Here is a 17,150-nt window from a genome sequence, read left to right as displayed (position 1 = left end):
CATCGCTCATCGCATTCCATTTTCATACAACACACAAGGTGTCGCATAGAAATCCTCAACGAGCCATGATATACTGTACTCTTTGCGGAATCCATATCACTGGACAGCCTGGCGAAACATGGCTCCAGGAGTTTCGAGCAAGTAAGTCCCTGTCACTATTGACTACAGTACCTAGATTCTAATTTGACCAGTCTGGGTTGAGAGCGATTTAGTGGACAATGTCGCTGTTTCTGGTGTCGGCCGACGGAGCAACAACGACGATGAAATTTTTGGAATCGCTCCAGATGATCCAAAGAAGCGCTACGACGACGATACTGGGCCAGGTACCACTATCGATGTGGCTTTGACACCCAGTAGACCAACCATTTTCACACGCTCCCTAGATGAAGATGTCTCGGCTTGGGGCTATGGATTTCACGCATCTTGCTGGAGTATCTTCACAAAGTATTCCATCCCGAACCTGGGCCGCTTATTTGCGGCGTGTTTGTCCATGCCAACTGGTCAAGAAGCCTTCCTGAACTGGGGTCATGACTATGGAGGAGCAAGCATACTGGAAAAAGGGTTCGAAGTGCCGACACAAGATACTCGCTTCCCTGACCCACGAACTATACCCAATCCCTTTCGATCAGATCCGTTTCACATCCCCACCCTAGCCAATGCAATCCAACAAACAGCTCGCCTACAGAACGATATATTCCTAAGTCATGTCACATTCAACACTAAGGCCCTTACTAAAGACCCCTTCTTTCGCTTGTCTCCAGATATCTTACAGTTAATCACTGTATTGCTATCAACCTCAGAAATTCATGCAATACGGCTTGCATCCCCGGTCTTTGCCTCCCTTCAATTATCTGAAAGATTCTGGGCCTCTCGGTTCCAACCAGGCCACGAGTTCGAGTATATACCCGAGATCATAGATCATCCGCCTGAATCATGGAGAGCCTTCTACTTATTACTCCAAATCTGGGCCCTAAATGACCCTCATATGGCTAATCGCAAGCGAATTTGGAGCCTTGCGAAAACACTGCATGGCCTAGTGTCTCAGATGGAAGACATACCTTGCCAAGGGAGGCCCCTACAAACTTGGTTTGAGACTTCTGCGGATTTAGATGACACTTCAGCTTGCTGGCACACGGCGGCATGCGCAAGTACCCAACCGAATGATTCATTCCTCAATGGCAATCGAGTTTTACGAGCTCGTATCCTCAGTTTCTCGCCAACACTCATGATGCATAGGATGTCTGTATCATTTGTGAATCTACCAGAGGGGGTGTTTGTTTCTGGCCTGGTCCTGATTGATCACAGCCATGAGCGCTATGTTATCGGGTACATACATGAGGGTAATATGGTTGACATTCATCTTCCTAATGCACAACATATCCAAGGCTGGGAGCTTGCCTTGCGTACATCTGGCGTTAAAGCAATGGCTCTTATCTATGAGAATGGGGTACTATCTAGCTGGGCCGGCGACCCGGCTGATACTCCATGATGGCGCTTAGCTGGAGCCCCCGGCCTTTTAGCAATCAAAGCTGAGTTTGATGTAAGTTTCTATCTGACTGGACTCTCTTCTCCTTATCAATTATACCTTCATGAACTGAGATATAATTTCTGACATTTTACAGGCCATAAAGCTCGTCAAACTTAGCCGACAAGGCTCACTTGATGAGCTCAGCTGGCGCAATAGCTGCCTCTGGTATCCTCAAGTTCCACCGATGGGACTTCTTTATGATTGGAACAAGGGCGATAAGCCACCAAGCGAATTTAAACTCCCTTTCACAGGCGTCTTCTTTGATGAAATTGATGACATGTATTCATCAACCCTTACTGAGATCGTTGTTTGGATCTTTGATGTCTGCTATATCGCAGGCATAGAATTCCGCTTTGCTAATCCCTACCATAACCGGCAGCTTGGAAACACTGGTCCATTTGACGAAGAGTTCCCTGGACGACGAAACTTCTCGGACTCACATGATTCCAATGTGTCATTAATAATAGATGGGGGTGCTGGAGAACGACTAAAGAGTCTTGAGGTTCAGGAACGCGGAGCGACTGTCGTGGGCATGAAGGTACCCAAGCCAAACGAAACCTCGCTCGTCAAAAATCGGTTGCTTACTCTTCTAGATAAACACTACTTTCAATCGACATGTACAAACTCCGGGATATCCTTATGGAATACAAAAGGGTTGGGTGACAGTCCAACCTAAGGGATCCCGAATTGTTGGAATGTTTGCCACCTGCGTACGCATGGCTTTGATTATGCTGCAATATCGGTATTATTTCCTATGGAGAAGCTAACATTTATTACAACAGGGTGATACGCTAGACAATGTTGGTTTAATATCAATAGGCTGAGTAAATAGCAATAGAGAAAAAATACATAACTAGATATCATTTTACAAATAATTTTAGTTACACCAGAGGCGTGGATTGCTTGGCGACGGCTTCAATATCGCGTGCGGAGCATCCATTGTTCAGTTGATGGAAGAAGAGGAAAGGCAGCGGATCCAACGTCATAGAACAGGAGGTTCTTGTCCTGTTCACGGCAATGCCAATGAGTCTTTTGATCTCAACCAAAGAGCAAATTGCAGCGAGGTCGATCGCTGTTGTCATCTTGCGGCTCTTCCTTACGTCTTTAGCATTGTAGATCTTGACTTGGACGACCTCGCCGGATTCGCAACGCGCAACAAGGCGAGCCAGAGTTCAACTTACGCATCAGTGGTCAAAGGCCGTCTCTACCGGCGTGCTTGATAGTCTGGTAGGCCTCCCTACACTTGTGATTGATCCTTGTCAGCCGTCCGCTAGGCATTCTTGAAATACACACACAGTTGATTTATCACGCCATAGTTCGACCTTGTTGGTTGGTGTTTCAATGGGGACTAAGTCCAGAGACCAATGAGGAAACTCGATTTCTTGTTATGCGACCTCATTTCAACCCATTACGCAATTAAAGAGTTCAGTGCTGTCAGCCTTGTTGCCTGCCAAGGTACCCGCGCCACGGACCTGATATCAAGGCACAGGAGTATATAGCCCAGTCCAGTGCAATCATGGAGCACCATCAGATTTTAACTCATTTCTTACATCCTCCCTTATCGTGTTGTTTGCTTGCATCACACGCCTCACACGTTGGAGTCTCTGCAACAATCAATCTGACTCCATTTTCGGAGTCCTTATAACATGCCTCAGCCTTTTGAGCCAAAGCCTGGCCAGGAGAATTTATTTACATTTGGCAAAACCCCAACTTATCTTTTTCGACTCCACGTCCCACGTTCAAAGGGAGATACTAGCACCACGCGTGTCATGGCTCCAGCCTTCCTCGGGCAAACGGCATATCATAGAGATGGGTTGCCATGCAGCCAAGATCTTTTGCAGCTGCCACCCAAAAAGGCTGCTTCAAGACTCAAAGACCATCTACTTTGGCACTGTAACGGTTTTAAAAAGAGCTCCTGCAATCTCATGTCTTGGTCTAGTTCTCTTCTCTTCCTTCTCCAATATGCCTTGTACCGTCACACAAGAGACTTCGAACCAAAACCACAATTCGCGGATATCAAAATCATCATGATTGATACCCGAGAATTTCCTGAAAAAACATTCCTTCGCGATCTTGATGCGTTGGAGTGGCTGCGTGAAGAACTAGACCTCAAAAAGCTTCACGAAAAGAGACATGCCCAGTTTTACTTTGGAGAATACCTTACTCAGGGTTATCTAGATATCGAAGGCAAGTGTGTGGAGATGACAATGCAGCAGCTCATTGATCGGGGCCTTTTCACGGTGATATGTCCTGCGTTGAACAAACCCAATAATAATTGGGCAGACTGGGCAATACCAGTCTGCGAACTTCGCGTTGGCATCATGGAAAACCATATTGTGGATCAAAAGCAAATTCGATCTGCAATCTTCGTGGCTAAGGATTATGTCGGGGATCGATTTCTTGTACCCTTTGCACTGATGTTACTGGGATTGCGGAGCCGACCGTCCGACAATTCGGCGATTGCGAACGTCTTCCAGTCCCTCTTCACTGGCATGTAAAGCACGCAGTGAAACCAATAAACACTAACATGACATCAAGATGAGGAGCTCAATTTTCGGAAAGTCAAGTACGATCAGTCCTCTGGAAGGATGAAAGAACTCAGAAGGTTCCAAGAATTAATGGAAGCCGTTGAAAAACAAAATGATGAAAACCCACTGGCCGAGACGACAAGGTTGATGGGAGGGCTAGGACTGTCAACCAACGGATTACCCATTAAGAAAAGTATCTATGTTGGTCCATTTAGCGACGAGTAAAACCCAGGGCTGAATTATTACGCGCCAAGTTTTGGACCGCCAATAGAAGAAAAATCTGCAAATGAGAGTTAGAGCATTCCTAAAGTATGTAAATATTGGCATAACTATGGTATAGGTAATAAGAACAAATTGACGTTATAACCACCATAAGAGTGATATTGATCCTTCCACCATCGTTGACAGGTGCTCTAGCCACAGTAGAAGCGAGAGAAGCGGTTATGCACCTAACAGCCACTGCCGCAGACAGCCTTGTTGAAGTATAACTTCTCTCTGCTGATTTAAGCTCTGTGCCACAAGTCTCGATTGCAAAAAGCAGATCTCCCTCACAACTCAGACATGATACCACAATGCCTGACTTGTTGTTGCAGTCAAATCGCCCCTGGGGTGAGAAATGATCAAGGCGATTACAGCGCCATAATCTTGAACACCAAAACAAACTGGGAGAGCCCTCGACTGGATTTATATGCAACCACAACCAGAAGACTCCTCAATACAGGGCATTGATGAAAGTTGCTGAGTGTTTGTCACATTGGTTAGATCAGTAGCAGTCGCAACCACATATTTGAGTGCACTTCTTGGCGTTTCTTGATCCGAATATCCATGCATGAAATGCGAGCCCATAGACCGACGTAGCCAATTAAACCAGTTGGATAATAATACACAGCCTCGACAGCTTACAGGCTATGAGTTAGGTCTGTCGATCCATATTCGATTGGTTGCGACTACTGAGTTAGCGCTTACTCTCGTTTCATCCTTCAGACACTTTATAATGCTTCTCTTTGTCGCATCGTTCTCGCAACTTGTCTTTTTTACACTTAGTCTTCGCTTTGTTTCTCAAGACCTTCCAGGCTGTATAAGCTCCTCTCAAATTGTGAATATCTAAGCTGCGCTATGGGTATCTCCGTGATTCTGGGGCTCGTCTTGCTTGTCACAGGGTGGTTCGGATGGCGAAGAAATGCGGGAAACAATGGTTTTTATAACACAATACCATGCGTTGGTGTTCGAGAAGATGAATGGTTTGCATGGGCCAGAGCAAAACTCCGTAGCTTCTCAAAAACAGAAGAGTGGATGAAGGAGGGATACGAGAAAGTGAGTAACCCACTCAACAAAGACATGGGCTCACTGACCCTTTCCTAAGTACTCAAGACACAATCAACCATTCATCATTCCTTCATTTCGAAAAGGCAAAGTCCTCATTCTTCCCCCCGCCCAACTAAAGGCCATCTACAACAAACGTGAGAATGAGCTGCAAGCCCACGATCCAGCCTCAGAAGCTCTTTCTTTTGAATGGACAATCTGCGATCAGGAGGTTTATCCGAGCAATTACACAGTCGATGTGATTCGCAAGTGGATTACCAAGAGATTCGACGAGTTTGCAGCTGAATTGCAGGAGGAACTATGTCTTGCCGTGGATGAACAGTTCGGCATGAGTCAAGAGTGGAGAGAGGTAAAGCTCTGGCCAGCTGTGCAGAAAATATTCACCCAAGGCCTGAACAGAGTTCTTGTGGGATTTCCATTGTGTGAGTTGTTTTCACAAACAAGCAGTCAGTATTGCTAATCAACATTAAAAATTGCAGGCAGAGACGCAGTGTTCCTTGAGACCATGCGCCGGTTTGCTATCGACATGCCATTTCAGGGTTTGTTCATAACCCTGGTTCCGAAAATCCTCAAGCCGATTCTGGCTCCCTTGATATCATGGAATTCCAGACGGGACACAAAGGCAGGCATCAAGTACTGTGCCCCATTTATACAGGAGTATCTGGACAAGAATCGGGATCCTTTGCAAGAAAAGCCGGTAAGTTCTTCATCCCCCGAGTCTGACTGCTTCTGAACGCTATCTAGCTCAATATCCTCCAATGGATCATAGAAGCTAGCGCCGCGACTGGCGATCCAGCTCAACTCGACCCTCACCGAATAGGTCATCGCATGATGATCCTCAACTTCAATCTCGTGCAAGGCGGTTCAATTCCATTTAGCACTGTTCTCAGCGACATCTGCAACGGCCAACACGCAGCCTCGGCATTCTCCCAACTCCGCGACGAGGCAACATCAGTCTTGGCTTCTACCAAGATCTGGGATCGCGCAACCATCTCCAAGCTCGTCCTCGCCGACTCAGCAATTCGCGAGTCAATGCGCTGGTCCGACTTTGGCCTCTTTGCACTCCCACGTCGGGTCAATTCTCCCGGCATAACTCTCGACAACGGTATTCACGTTCCGCCAGGTGTTCATATAGAAGTCCCGATGCATAGCATACATATGGACGAGGACTCTTACGCAGACGCAGGCTCCTTCAAGCCGTTTCGTTTTGCGGATGGAACTTCTGCGTCTCGTTCGGCTGTGACTCTTGACGAGAGCTTTCTTGGTTTCGGCTATGGGAAGAATGCATGCCCGGGACGATTCTTTGGCTCGCACGTCATGAAGGTCGTGTTGGCTTATTTGGTTATGAATTATGATGTTGAGCTTGGGGGCGAGGAGCCTCCAATGAAGACCATGTGGGAATACAGAATTCCAAGGGAGAGCACTGCCATCAGGATTCGCAGGAGGCTTGGGCATTAATATCTGTAACTTGAAAGGAAGCCTCCGAGTCCCAGCACATCCGCTCAAAACCATAGTGTACTACACGAGTACTCATTTTGACCATCAGCACGAACAGCAGCCAATTCAACTTTCTCATGTACTTTAGCCATACGGTCGTTCTTTTTCTGAATCACATCTATATCTTGCTCTATATAAGGTGATTGCCAGTTCGCAGCCAGTTGCCAGGAGCTTATGTTACAGCACCATAGTGCTTTGCAAGACAAAACACAACTCGGTGAACTACTCGCAACACCGATCCTATATCAGAAGCTATCGCCGGCGCAGGTATGTCACAAACAGAGTCTGTTGCATAATAGGATCTGGAGGGCAATTATAATGATTCCTAAGGGCACATGTATCTACATATTGGTGGGCCGCATTGATAAGTGCCATGATGCGCTACCGCATTGTTCACCAAGAGGGAGAAGATCTCGCAAGGCAGCTCATGCACTGCTCAGAGCTCTCAGCGGCTTGGTGCAGCACGATGGGCCGGCGGTCAAGATACTGGCTATTTTTAATAAAGTTGATTGACGGGTGAAGGAGGAGGCCGATGACTTCGAAGTAGAGAGAAAGATCATTATCAAAAGATTGTTTCAAGATTCTGATTAGACTAAGCGATATCAGAGAGGCATGGAACTCATAAATCATTAAATTCATTGAAGCCAATTGAAACAGATACCGTCCATGATAAGACTACCGCCTTCTTCTCCTAAATTAGAACAAAACATTAGCAATCGCCTCACGCTGACCAAATACATAATTCATAAAAAGTCACACTACCCTTCCATCTCAGTCCGTCCAGGGTGTTCATCATCCCATTCATCCTCAACATCCACATAAGAATCCTCTAGAGATACTGTCTTCCGTCGATTTCCACCTCCATACAACGACTCAAGCTTTCTGGAATCCATGAAGACATTCTGCATCTCGGATATCAGGTGCTCCTCTTCGGTATCATCGTCGGACGCTCTGAGTCGGAATCTGACAACTCTTCGTCCGACGCCAGATGAAAGGAAGGGCTTGAGGAATGAGAAGATGGACCAAGCAAATCTTGCGAAGAGAAATTCTCGGCTTCCCTCGACAAGAGTCTCAACGGGCCTGTTCTGATATAGGGCAGTGAACTCTGCTTCCCTTCCGTCAAGTACGTGAAGAACATATTGGCTGTTTGCCCCCACGCCATTTGCTTGACCGCTTTGCTTTGGAATGAGAGCAAAGACGCTTTGATCAAAACAAACGTAGAGGTCTGCCTTGAGGGGTAGAATATTGTGCGGGTCATCGATGGTATGTGACCCACCGCCGTAAAGACCCATGCCATTTTTGCTGAACCAACTCTGTTCTTCCCTTGGGATCAGATGTGCCCATGTGAAAGCATAGCTTGTATTTGTGACGGCGCATCGCTTTGCGTAAAGTGATGTTCTGGATGTTGGGACACTCCACCATTCAGGTAGTCTGTCATGGGGAAATTGCCAATCTCTGAAGCTTGGAACAATTGCATATCGATCTGAGATGTGTCAGTGAGTGGTTCCCAGATTATGGGTGAGCGTGTTGTAATTACCATCGCCTTCAACGAAGAACCAGTAGTCTCGCTGCAGAAGTATCGTTTCATCATCAGATACTCTATCCTTTCCTCTCTCATCCCTTGCTAGGTACCCTTTCTCAAAAGCATTGTTCGCGATGATCTGACATGCGGTAAGAGCCGTCAAATAGTGCACACCAAAAGCCCCCTCTGTCGTATTGTAATCCACGCGCGGGAGGCAAAAAAGAAGGTTCAACGGTTTCAGATAGCCAGGATGATAAAAGCGGATCTGATCTCTGTTAAGATCTCGGATCTCGAGCGACGAGACGGCTGATAATGAGCGCGGCATTGGAACGCGATGCTCCAAGTGGCTGAGATGAAGTTGATGATTGTTGGAAGCAAGAAGACCCATGACGTTTTTTTTTTTTACTTGGATTAGCTCTTGATCAGCGACATCTCAGCCACACGTGAAGATGACGTACATGGATGATGCTGAAGAGTCCACTAATGCAAGCCACTCGGGACGGTTAATATCGGGGTACGAAATCAAGATCTGGTGTTGGCGATGCTGATGAAATAAATATGTTGAAAATAATATACTCTGAAAAGACTATCATTTATATACAGTTATCAATACCCAATATGTTCTCCTATCCTAGAAAGAGTTTTTTCCGCCCCGACATACGTGTCAAACTAGTGGACAGCTGTTTTGCATATGTGCTCCAATAGCTTCCCAGCAAGTGGACACTCCGGATCCATATTGAACATCGGTGTTGTTTGATGTTCTTACAAGCGGTGAGGACCGGGATACGCAGGAGCCTTGACCGATGAAGTAGATCCAATCTCTCCAATTCGGATGTTGCTGAATGTCACTTCAGGGTTGGGCTGCACCTTGACGATGTTCTTGGGATCGCCCTCGGTGGCGTCACAGGGTCCAGCAACGCCCTGATCCAACCAGGCCATGAAATCACCCTCGCTCCACCAGACGCTCATGGCGAGGACCATACCGCGGGACATGGCATCGCCCATCTGCTTAGTGCCGCCGAGGCGCATGTACTCGTTGGCGCCGGTGGCAGCGCAGTACTTGTCGTTGATGAAGTTGATCTTGGGGGGGCCGGAGATGTTGACGACGGCGGACTCGATGATCTTGTTGTCCTGGATGTAATGGCGGTGCAGCTCGATAAGGTCGCCCTGCTTGTTGGCGACGAACTGGGATGTCACGGTGAACTTGCGGGTGCTGTCGACCTTGAACTTCTTGCCGCGACCGTAGAAGTCGGTCACGTTGATGCGGTTGTGGTTCCATCCGCAGCCGGCCTTGTCGCAGATGCCGGAGCTGCTGCACTCATCGCCTGTGCAGCCGTACAGGCCGGGCTTGTTGCAGGGATGAGGAGCGATGTGAGTTGCCCGGGAGTTGGCCTCCCAGATGTCAAGCTCGTTACAGCAGACACCTTGTCCCTTGATGTTGCCCTGTAAAGGTCAGTATAGCTATCATTTAGATGGAATAAGTGAACTTACGACTCCGTTGATGAAAGGAGTGACATAGCACTGAGCATCACAGTATCCAGCACCATAGTATGCACCAGCCTTGCTGTTCTTGCTCGTACTCTTACCACCATCCTGGGGCATCTCAGAAAGGTACAAAGCACCATTCATACCACAAGGAAGCTTCTCCATCTCAACATCGAAAGAGAACTCAGTACCGGTGAGATGAAGCATCTCATACTTCTTCTTGTTCTCCTCAAGCAGATACACTCGAGGAGAAACAAGCTGGTTGTTGATAAGCTGCTGGAGACGAAGCTTGTTGCCAGAAGTAGTGATACCAGCGTTCTTGTAAGCATTCGAGTCCATGCCGCTGAGGATACAGTTCTTGGCGCAGGATGCTTCATCGGGACAGGCTGTGGCATTGGGCTTCTGACCCCAGTCACCGCAGCCGGCGCCGTTCTTCTGGCGAATGCCATGAATACCTGCGTCGGCGACGATGTAGTTGGTTTGCTTCTTGCAGCCAGCGGCCTTGGTGCAACGGTAGGTCTCGAGCTTGGGATGTTGCTCCTTGCCCTTGTCGGGCGTTTGAGCAACGGCGACCTGAACGGCCAGGGCTGAGAGGATGAGTGAGAGAGACTTCATAGTGAATGAGTTTCAGAGATCAGGCGGTGACTTGTCTAAGGAATGACGAGATGAAGAGCATGAGAAACATCGTCAAGAGCCGATGGAACTCGGTTTATATCTATTCTTTCTCTGTCTTTCAGTCTACGGATAGGGGTCTTCCACTTTCGGCCTCACTCCGAAAATCAATGCCATGAAGGTCCTCACGGAAGCTCAACGACACTACTCCGAATTCTCAGGTCACGACTGTAGCGTTATACAACGCCAACCAATCAAGATCCCTATATCTCCGCTCCCTCCGTTTTCCTAATTCGAAATGCCAAGCCCAACCAATAAAGAAACAAGTACCGAGTTTCAAATAGTTTCGCGGGCTTGACCCATGTTTATCGATTAGTGCGACCGAGGAGGGCGGGCCGAAATACCGCGATGATATAGCCCACGTTGTGATTGATTAAAATTTCATGGGTTTCAGAACCCTTGTCAGGTTCATGATCGTGTGGGGATTTCTCCAGATTTTCCCACCTACCATCCCAGCAGCAATTGATTTGAACGGACGACTTTGGATGCGGACCGTCGGGAAGGGATGTATTGAGCCGTTGAAATGGAGAGTCATGTGAATGATTTTGGTCTTGGAACTTCTCCACTGGATAAATAGAGTCTCGCCGAGATGGAGATGCTGGGAGGGTATCATTCCGCTATGAGACTTGTCGGGCCGTAATCCATATTCTCGGTAAGGTCGATGGGTTTCAGCTAAGAGTCTGGGCGCAGATGGCTGAACCTTGGGGAGATGAAGATGGTCGGTTGCGGGTAAAAGCTGTCGTGCCATTTCGATGTGAGGATTTGGTGATGATTTCTGGTTCCAATTGACATGAATTCTACTCTACGTAAACTTGTTGGAGTGGTCAAAAAGAATAAGTTGATATGTGAGTAATTTAAGCTCGTAGATAAACTATTCGGTTCCTGCAGCGGGATCCTGCAAATACGGGATGAACGAGGCGGAACGACGCTCGAGCCATCCCGTCTTGTCAGCGTCGCGTGGGGGAATGCGGCTCATCACCAGCATCTGCCTTGTTGTCGGCATCGGCGTCGGCTGAGATGCGTAAATCCGATCGATTACAACTTCCAAGGAACATGGCACACGTCAACGAATATCTTTCAGCTCCTCGTCTCGTGGCATCTCTGTCGGCATGTCGGGCCAGATTACCCTGTACCTATACCAACACTAGGTGGGAAGAAGTTAAGAACAGCTTTGAAACGGCCCGAAAGGGATAATTGATCTGACAGCTTGATATTTCATCTGGCGAAGCTTAGGGTAAGTCGCGGTTTTTGACAAAAATGATTGTTCTGTCACGATACCAAGAATCCAGCAGTACCAAGGGAACGTAGCAGCAAAGAAAAAGCAGCTCCAGCTAATAAACACAACCATCAGAAAGAGATGACGTTCAAGATTTCAAGTGACTTTCATGATGATTTTCCTATATAAAATCGATGATATCGAGCAGAGGACGTTGGATTAGTCAAACTCAATTTGACTATTCCGCTTGTTGGTTGGCCTTGTTGTGCAACTCTGTTTCACTCAACACGTGATCTCAATACAACCTTCGCAATTCTTTGTCTTCTATTTTTGTCCACTCTCGGTAGTTCAATCACCAAACTCAAATCCAGATCCTTTGAAGGATCAGCCTAGAGCGATCTCAATATCGAAAAGTCTACCCGACAGCCCGTTCCAAAATATCTCTGAATTAGTTTGCGCTCAATATCCAACATCTTAGAGACCTTTGCTTGAGGTCAACATACGCGACATGGATGACCACCAAGACAAGATCGTCACTTTAGCCGACGGGAGAAAAGTTTCATATGCAGTTTATGGAGCCCAGGATGGTGATGCACCCACTTTCTTCTATCTCCACGGCTTTCCGGGGTCTCATCACGAGGGTTACGTGATTAGCAGCGCTGCAGCTCAACACGGCGTACGCGTCATAGCCCCGACGCGACCAGGGTATGGCGACTCGACATTTCAGAAAAACAGAAGGATTCTCGACTATCCCAAAGACATACTCGAACTAGCGGATATTCTAAACTTCGAAAGGTTCGCTGTATTAGGCGTCTCTGGTGGCGGACCATACGCTATTGCATGTCTCAAGGACCTTCCACCAGATCGTCTGGTTGGCATCGGCACCGTCGCTGGCGTCATGCCAATGTCTTTCTCGACACAAGGAATGCTTACAATGACACGACTTATGTTCAACGTGGCGCCTTACGCTACAGGAGTCGTGGGCTGGATCACCGATAGAGTGTTGGGTAGCACAGCGCGAGACACCAAGCACCCAGAAAAGTTGGAGCAAATGATGGATAAAGACATAAGTGCCAGATCAGCAAACGATAAGGAAGTTTGGGAGACTCATCCGGACTTTAGAAAGTCCCTAGGGAGAGCTACGAGAGAGGCGATGAAGCAGGGCGGATATGCAACTGCGTGGGAAGCTCGATTATTTGGAAGTGATTGGGGGTTCAAGCTGGAGGATGCCAAAGTCGAGAAGGGAAAGATGATAATGTGGCATGGAGATTTGGATGTCAATGTTCCGATTGGGGTGTCTGAGAAGGCTGTTCAGCTCATGCCTGGTGCAGAGCTGAGAGTCATGAAAGGGGAGAGCCATATGAGTTTGATGGTCAGGGTTGAAGAGTTTACAGTGGCTATGAAGGATATGCTATCGAGATCAATCACGGAGCCTAAAGCGGCCAAATAGTGACAAAACGCAAATTTGTTGAGGTGATATCTATACCCATATCCCTCAAGCTGGTCTGATGATCTCTGTTGGTGGTGAAGCATTATTGACAGTTGACGTGAGTGCCATCCAATAAGCTTCCAACCTCATCCAACTTTCTCTGCCACGAGTCAGACTCAACCTTTCTATCCTTCAACTTATCCTCATTCGGCCCCTCAGCATCCACAAACACATTCTCACCGAGTGTCATCTCACCCTCATACAGATGCTTTCCAAGATCCTTAAGTAAACCCGGCCCATGAGCAGCAGCATCCTTAGGATCCTTCCAAATCTTGACCTTGAACTTCTGGCCTTGTCGGAAAAAGAACTCCTCAGCCAAGTCCTGGTTCCTCTCAGCGAAGGGCTGCATTGAATCCTCGGGGATTTCGACAAGGCCAAGGATCATACCCTCCGCGAGAAGCTCAGCGACGGATTGGCGATGGTTGATCTCTGAGGAGAGGCTGGGGTTGAAGGTGATGTTGTTGGCTGCGAGGGAGATATTGGGGGATTTTACGAGCATGTGTGAGCAGTGGATTTCCTTCTCGTTGCCGTAGAGGTAGAAGGGCATGAATTCGGAGGGGTAGTCGATTTCGCGGTGGATGGAGTTGAGAGGGCGGCTCTTGACTACTGAGTTGAGGGTGATGGTTCCGTCTCTCTGATGGTATTTCCTGCAGGCTATTAGTTGGCTGACGATGAATCATGAGCTCGATACTTACTTGGTTCCCTTCTCGTACATGATGACATCCAGATCGCCAAGTACCTCGACAACATCCTCAATGAACACCTTCTCAGTCGACTCAAGCATCACAATACTATCCTGATTACCCCCAGTAAGCTCCTTATGAAAGTCTCTCAAGGTACTATCAAGAGTCGCAGACAGGATAATCTGCTGCCGTTTTGTTGCGCTATGGAACGAAGCCTGGAACGACAGGAACACCTCGGAGGAGCCAGGTGTACTCTGCACAAGGAACTGGACTTTCTTCTGACCGGGATCATTCCTCTTGCGAACCTTGCCAACCTCATCGCGGATAACTTCCTCAAACTCATGCATCAACTTATCAATAAAGTTCTGTCGAGTGGGGAATGGACTCATGACCACGTTTCGAATCACGAAAAGACTCTGGTTTGACTTTCCGACTCCCATTCTCTCCATGAACTTATGAGCGCAAGAGCCATAGTCCTCATGTAGAAACTGGGTTGATGTCAGGAAGATTGGGATTTCGGTGGGGTCAGTATTGGCTGAAGTGATGGAAAGTCTATCGACGACTCGCTTCATGAGATAGTTTGCTTCTTCAAGATCAGTGTTTAGATTACCATTTTTGTCCTTCCAATTGAGTGCGAAGCAGTTGATGTTGGTGTCGGAACCGAGATCCCGGATGATCTTCATGGCATCCTTGGAGGCGAAGATCTCGTGGTCTTTCTTTCCGATGATGAGATCGCGGATCTTGTCGCGTTGTTTCTCAACGGGCTTGGAGAGGAACCCTCGACTGCCGTTATTCTCCGCTGCCAGCATGTTGAAGGGGACGCAGATGAAGTCGTCGTTGATCATGGTCGCGTAGTGAGCCGAGAGCTACAGAGAGCTTAGCACATGAGGAATGATAGAAGGAGTTTGAAGACTTACTCTGGCGCTGGTAAAGGTTGCTTCACCAAGCAACTTACCATATCCATGATGGTTGAGGCCGATGGTTGAGTTGGAGAACCATGCTGACATTGCTGAAGCACCGGGTTTACTAGAAGAGACTTAGTCACTGTCAGATACTGGGACTAACGGGATACTTACCTGCCCTCAACGCCGTAGACACCGATGTTCTCGGCAGAACCCTGCGACAGATACGGGCCGGACCATGTAACCAGATGCCTCATCCTTCCATCTTTGTAGACCAAGCTCCCAGCAGGATATGGGATATACCCAGCCTTATGTGGATCGACAGTGATCGAATCCGCCTCAGCCATGGCTTTGATGTCTTCAACAGTCTTGGGATCCAGGTACCACTCAGGCTCTGGCTTAGATGAACCCTGGTCCTCAACGCTGTAGCGTCGGTCAGGATTGACCATAGTGGCAAAGTAGCCCCCCCAAGCCGCATCAGCGTGGACGAGGAAAGATAGACCATGCTCCTCTTGGAACTTGTCACGAAGACGGAGGATCTCGGTGAGTCTGTCGACCGCACCCTCTTCAGTGGATCCGATGATGGCTACGACGGCAAAGACGGCTGTTTCGGTCTTGACGCAGTCTTCGAGATGTTTCTCGAGTACCTTGATGTCGATTTGCGCAGCGTTGTTGACGTCGACGCCGATCACGTTGCCTGAGCCCAGGCCGGCGATGGCTATGAGTGCATAGGTCAGTACCCGTTGGCGCTTGAATGTAGCGGGAAAATAACTTACCGACACCCTTGGGCCAAGAATAGTGGCGCGTTTTGCTGACGAAGTACTTGATCGGGTTCTTGACTTTGAACTCCCTCTCAAGTACCTCACGCCCAATGGTCTGGATGTTGAATTCATTAAGAGCGCTCTCGAGAAACTTGCTGGTAATACCAAATTGCTTGTTCAGCTCATTGGGAAGATCAAGAATAACCTCAGAGCTGAGATTCAGCAGATCCCATCCTTTGAGATCCTTGAACAGTGTCTTCTTGGTTGCGTGAAAACAGCGACTGGCATAGAACTTGTCTCCAATAAACTGGAGCTTTCCACGTCGCAGTGCAAGGCAGAGACTGAGTGGATAAAACTTGAGGTTTCGTGCTACCCTTGTTAGCATCCACTTCACCACGACGAGCATGAGAATACGTACCAACCCAGATAGACTCAAGATTAGCAATCGTCCCGTCACAGGTAATATGGCCCCAAGAAACCGGAGATTTCTGCACATCAGTGTTGTACCCGAACAGCTTACACAACTGCTGCCCGACCCGTAGTTCAACAAGCGTCGTCATGGGACTAGCCTCTAGCGCGACATTGTTCGGGTTATACAGCATGGTCATGAAATAACCGAGGAGCGATGACATGGTAAGGTCAGTGCACATGTGCGCCTCATAGCGGGGTGACCAGAAGGGAGCTGAGTGCTCGCCAAGAAGCTGTGCGACCTTTTCGGTGGCGAGGCGGAGATCGGATCTCGCTTTGAGGAAGACCGGGGAGCGGCGGTATTCTTTGGAGATGAAGGCCTGGGGATGTCAGAGGGGGGAAACAGGGAAGGCGAAGGGTGCTGACCTGGTCTTCTGGGTGGTAAGCTTGACGAGCGGCGAGGAGTTCATCGAGAATGGTGTTGATGTTGGCCCGGAAATCTGGGAGGTTGGAGCCCTTCGGGCCAATGAAGTATGCGTGGACAGCATCGAACTCCTTGTCCCGGATATCGTCGTTTTCCTTAGGCATGATGATTGATTTATCAAAGGTGTTAATCTGGTGATCTTAAGAAGAGAGTTTTGGACCCCATCAAATGAGCCTACATGCCGTCAATTTATATAGCCTTCAGACTTGTATCTTTACCGGTTGACTGACGTATGACTTGTCTCCCTTGGCAGATAGATGGACAAGATCAACAACTCGTACGTAAAATATTGTCTCATCACACGGCGCGGAATGCCGCAAGACTTGGTAGTGGGGTTGATATGCAGCATGTCTTCACGAAAACTGAGACCTGCAGGTCGGAACGAACCCGGCCGGCGAGAATTGCAGCAAGGGATCCTCAAAGGCAGTATTCGTGTGAAGTCATTGAGGTCATGATGCGTGCCAAAATAGCGACAAGGGCTTGGCCAGTTGCATTGCTACAATACGTACGGGACTGAGATTTGAGAATTACTCCTGCTCGGTTTCGTGGATGGACTGTAACTGGTGTCATGTCCACCGAAACCCCAGCTCTTAGCGTCTAGGTATGGAGCTCTGTCAAACGAAATATTTCGATGCATTAAAGCCCAATCTAG

At 48.1% G+C, this 17,150-nt stretch overlaps 6 protein-coding genes across 6 annotated transcripts; 3 read left to right on the top strand and 3 right to left on the bottom strand.

The window, feature by feature from the left end:
- Positions 1–65: 65 nt before the first annotated feature.
- On the top strand, positions 66–2,352 carry FPRO_09914 (uncharacterized protein; the record flags this gene model as incomplete). The annotated part of the gene is made up of 5 exons (XM_031233356.1): positions 66–141; positions 192–1,447; positions 1,623–2,066; positions 2,122–2,238; positions 2,311–2,352. 5 exons carry the CDS (start codon positions 66–68, stop codon positions 2,350–2,352), a joined length of 1,935 nt encoding a protein of 644 aa, XP_031083202.1.
- A 2,820-nt stretch (positions 2,353–5,172) lies between these two features.
- FPRO_09913 (uncharacterized protein) lies at positions 5,173–6,837 on the top strand (the record flags this gene model as incomplete). The annotated part of the gene is made up of 4 exons (XM_031233355.1): positions 5,173–5,370; positions 5,420–5,801; positions 5,859–6,076; positions 6,124–6,837. 4 exons carry the CDS (start codon positions 5,173–5,175, stop codon positions 6,835–6,837), a joined length of 1,512 nt encoding a protein of 503 aa, XP_031083201.1.
- Positions 6,838–7,634: 797 nt separating this feature from the next.
- On the bottom strand, positions 7,635–8,786 carry FPRO_09912 (uncharacterized protein; the record flags this gene model as incomplete). Its single annotated transcript, XM_031233354.1, has 2 exons — positions 7,635–8,359; positions 8,414–8,786. The coding sequence occupies 2 exons, from the start codon at positions 8,784–8,786 to the stop codon at positions 7,635–7,637; spliced, it is 1,098 nt and encodes a 365-aa protein (XP_031083200.1).
- Positions 8,787–9,160: 374 nt separating this feature from the next.
- FPRO_09911 (uncharacterized protein) lies at positions 9,161–10,498 on the bottom strand (the record flags this gene model as incomplete). The annotated part of the gene is made up of 2 exons (XM_031233353.1): positions 9,161–9,841; positions 9,890–10,498. The coding sequence occupies 2 exons, from the start codon at positions 10,496–10,498 to the stop codon at positions 9,161–9,163; spliced, it is 1,290 nt and encodes a 429-aa protein (XP_031083199.1).
- A 1,781-nt stretch (positions 10,499–12,279) lies between these two features.
- FPRO_09910 (uncharacterized protein) lies at positions 12,280–13,221 on the top strand (the record flags this gene model as incomplete). The annotated part of the gene is made up of 1 exon (XM_031233352.1): positions 12,280–13,221. The coding sequence occupies one exon, from the start codon at positions 12,280–12,282 to the stop codon at positions 13,219–13,221; it is 942 nt and encodes a 313-aa protein (XP_031083198.1).
- An 82-nt stretch (positions 13,222–13,303) lies between these two features.
- On the bottom strand, positions 13,304–16,602 carry FPRO_09909 (uncharacterized protein; the record flags this gene model as incomplete). The annotated part of the gene is made up of 7 exons (XM_031233351.1): positions 13,304–13,907; positions 13,956–14,809; positions 14,861–14,969; positions 15,020–15,563; positions 15,622–15,975; positions 16,025–16,394; positions 16,441–16,602. The coding sequence occupies 7 exons, from the start codon at positions 16,600–16,602 to the stop codon at positions 13,304–13,306; spliced, it is 2,997 nt and encodes a 998-aa protein (XP_031083197.1).
- Positions 16,603–17,150: the final 548 nt, after the last annotated feature.

This window comes from Fusarium proliferatum (assembly GCF_900067095.1).
Source record: "Fusarium proliferatum ET1 genome assembly, contig: FPRO_scaffold006, whole genome shotgun sequence".
Lineage (NCBI taxonomy): Eukaryota > Fungi > Ascomycota > Sordariomycetes > Hypocreales > Nectriaceae > Fusarium > Fusarium proliferatum.
The sequence above is the reverse complement of the archived record's forward strand: the minus strand, read 5'-3'. Positions and strand labels throughout refer to the sequence as shown.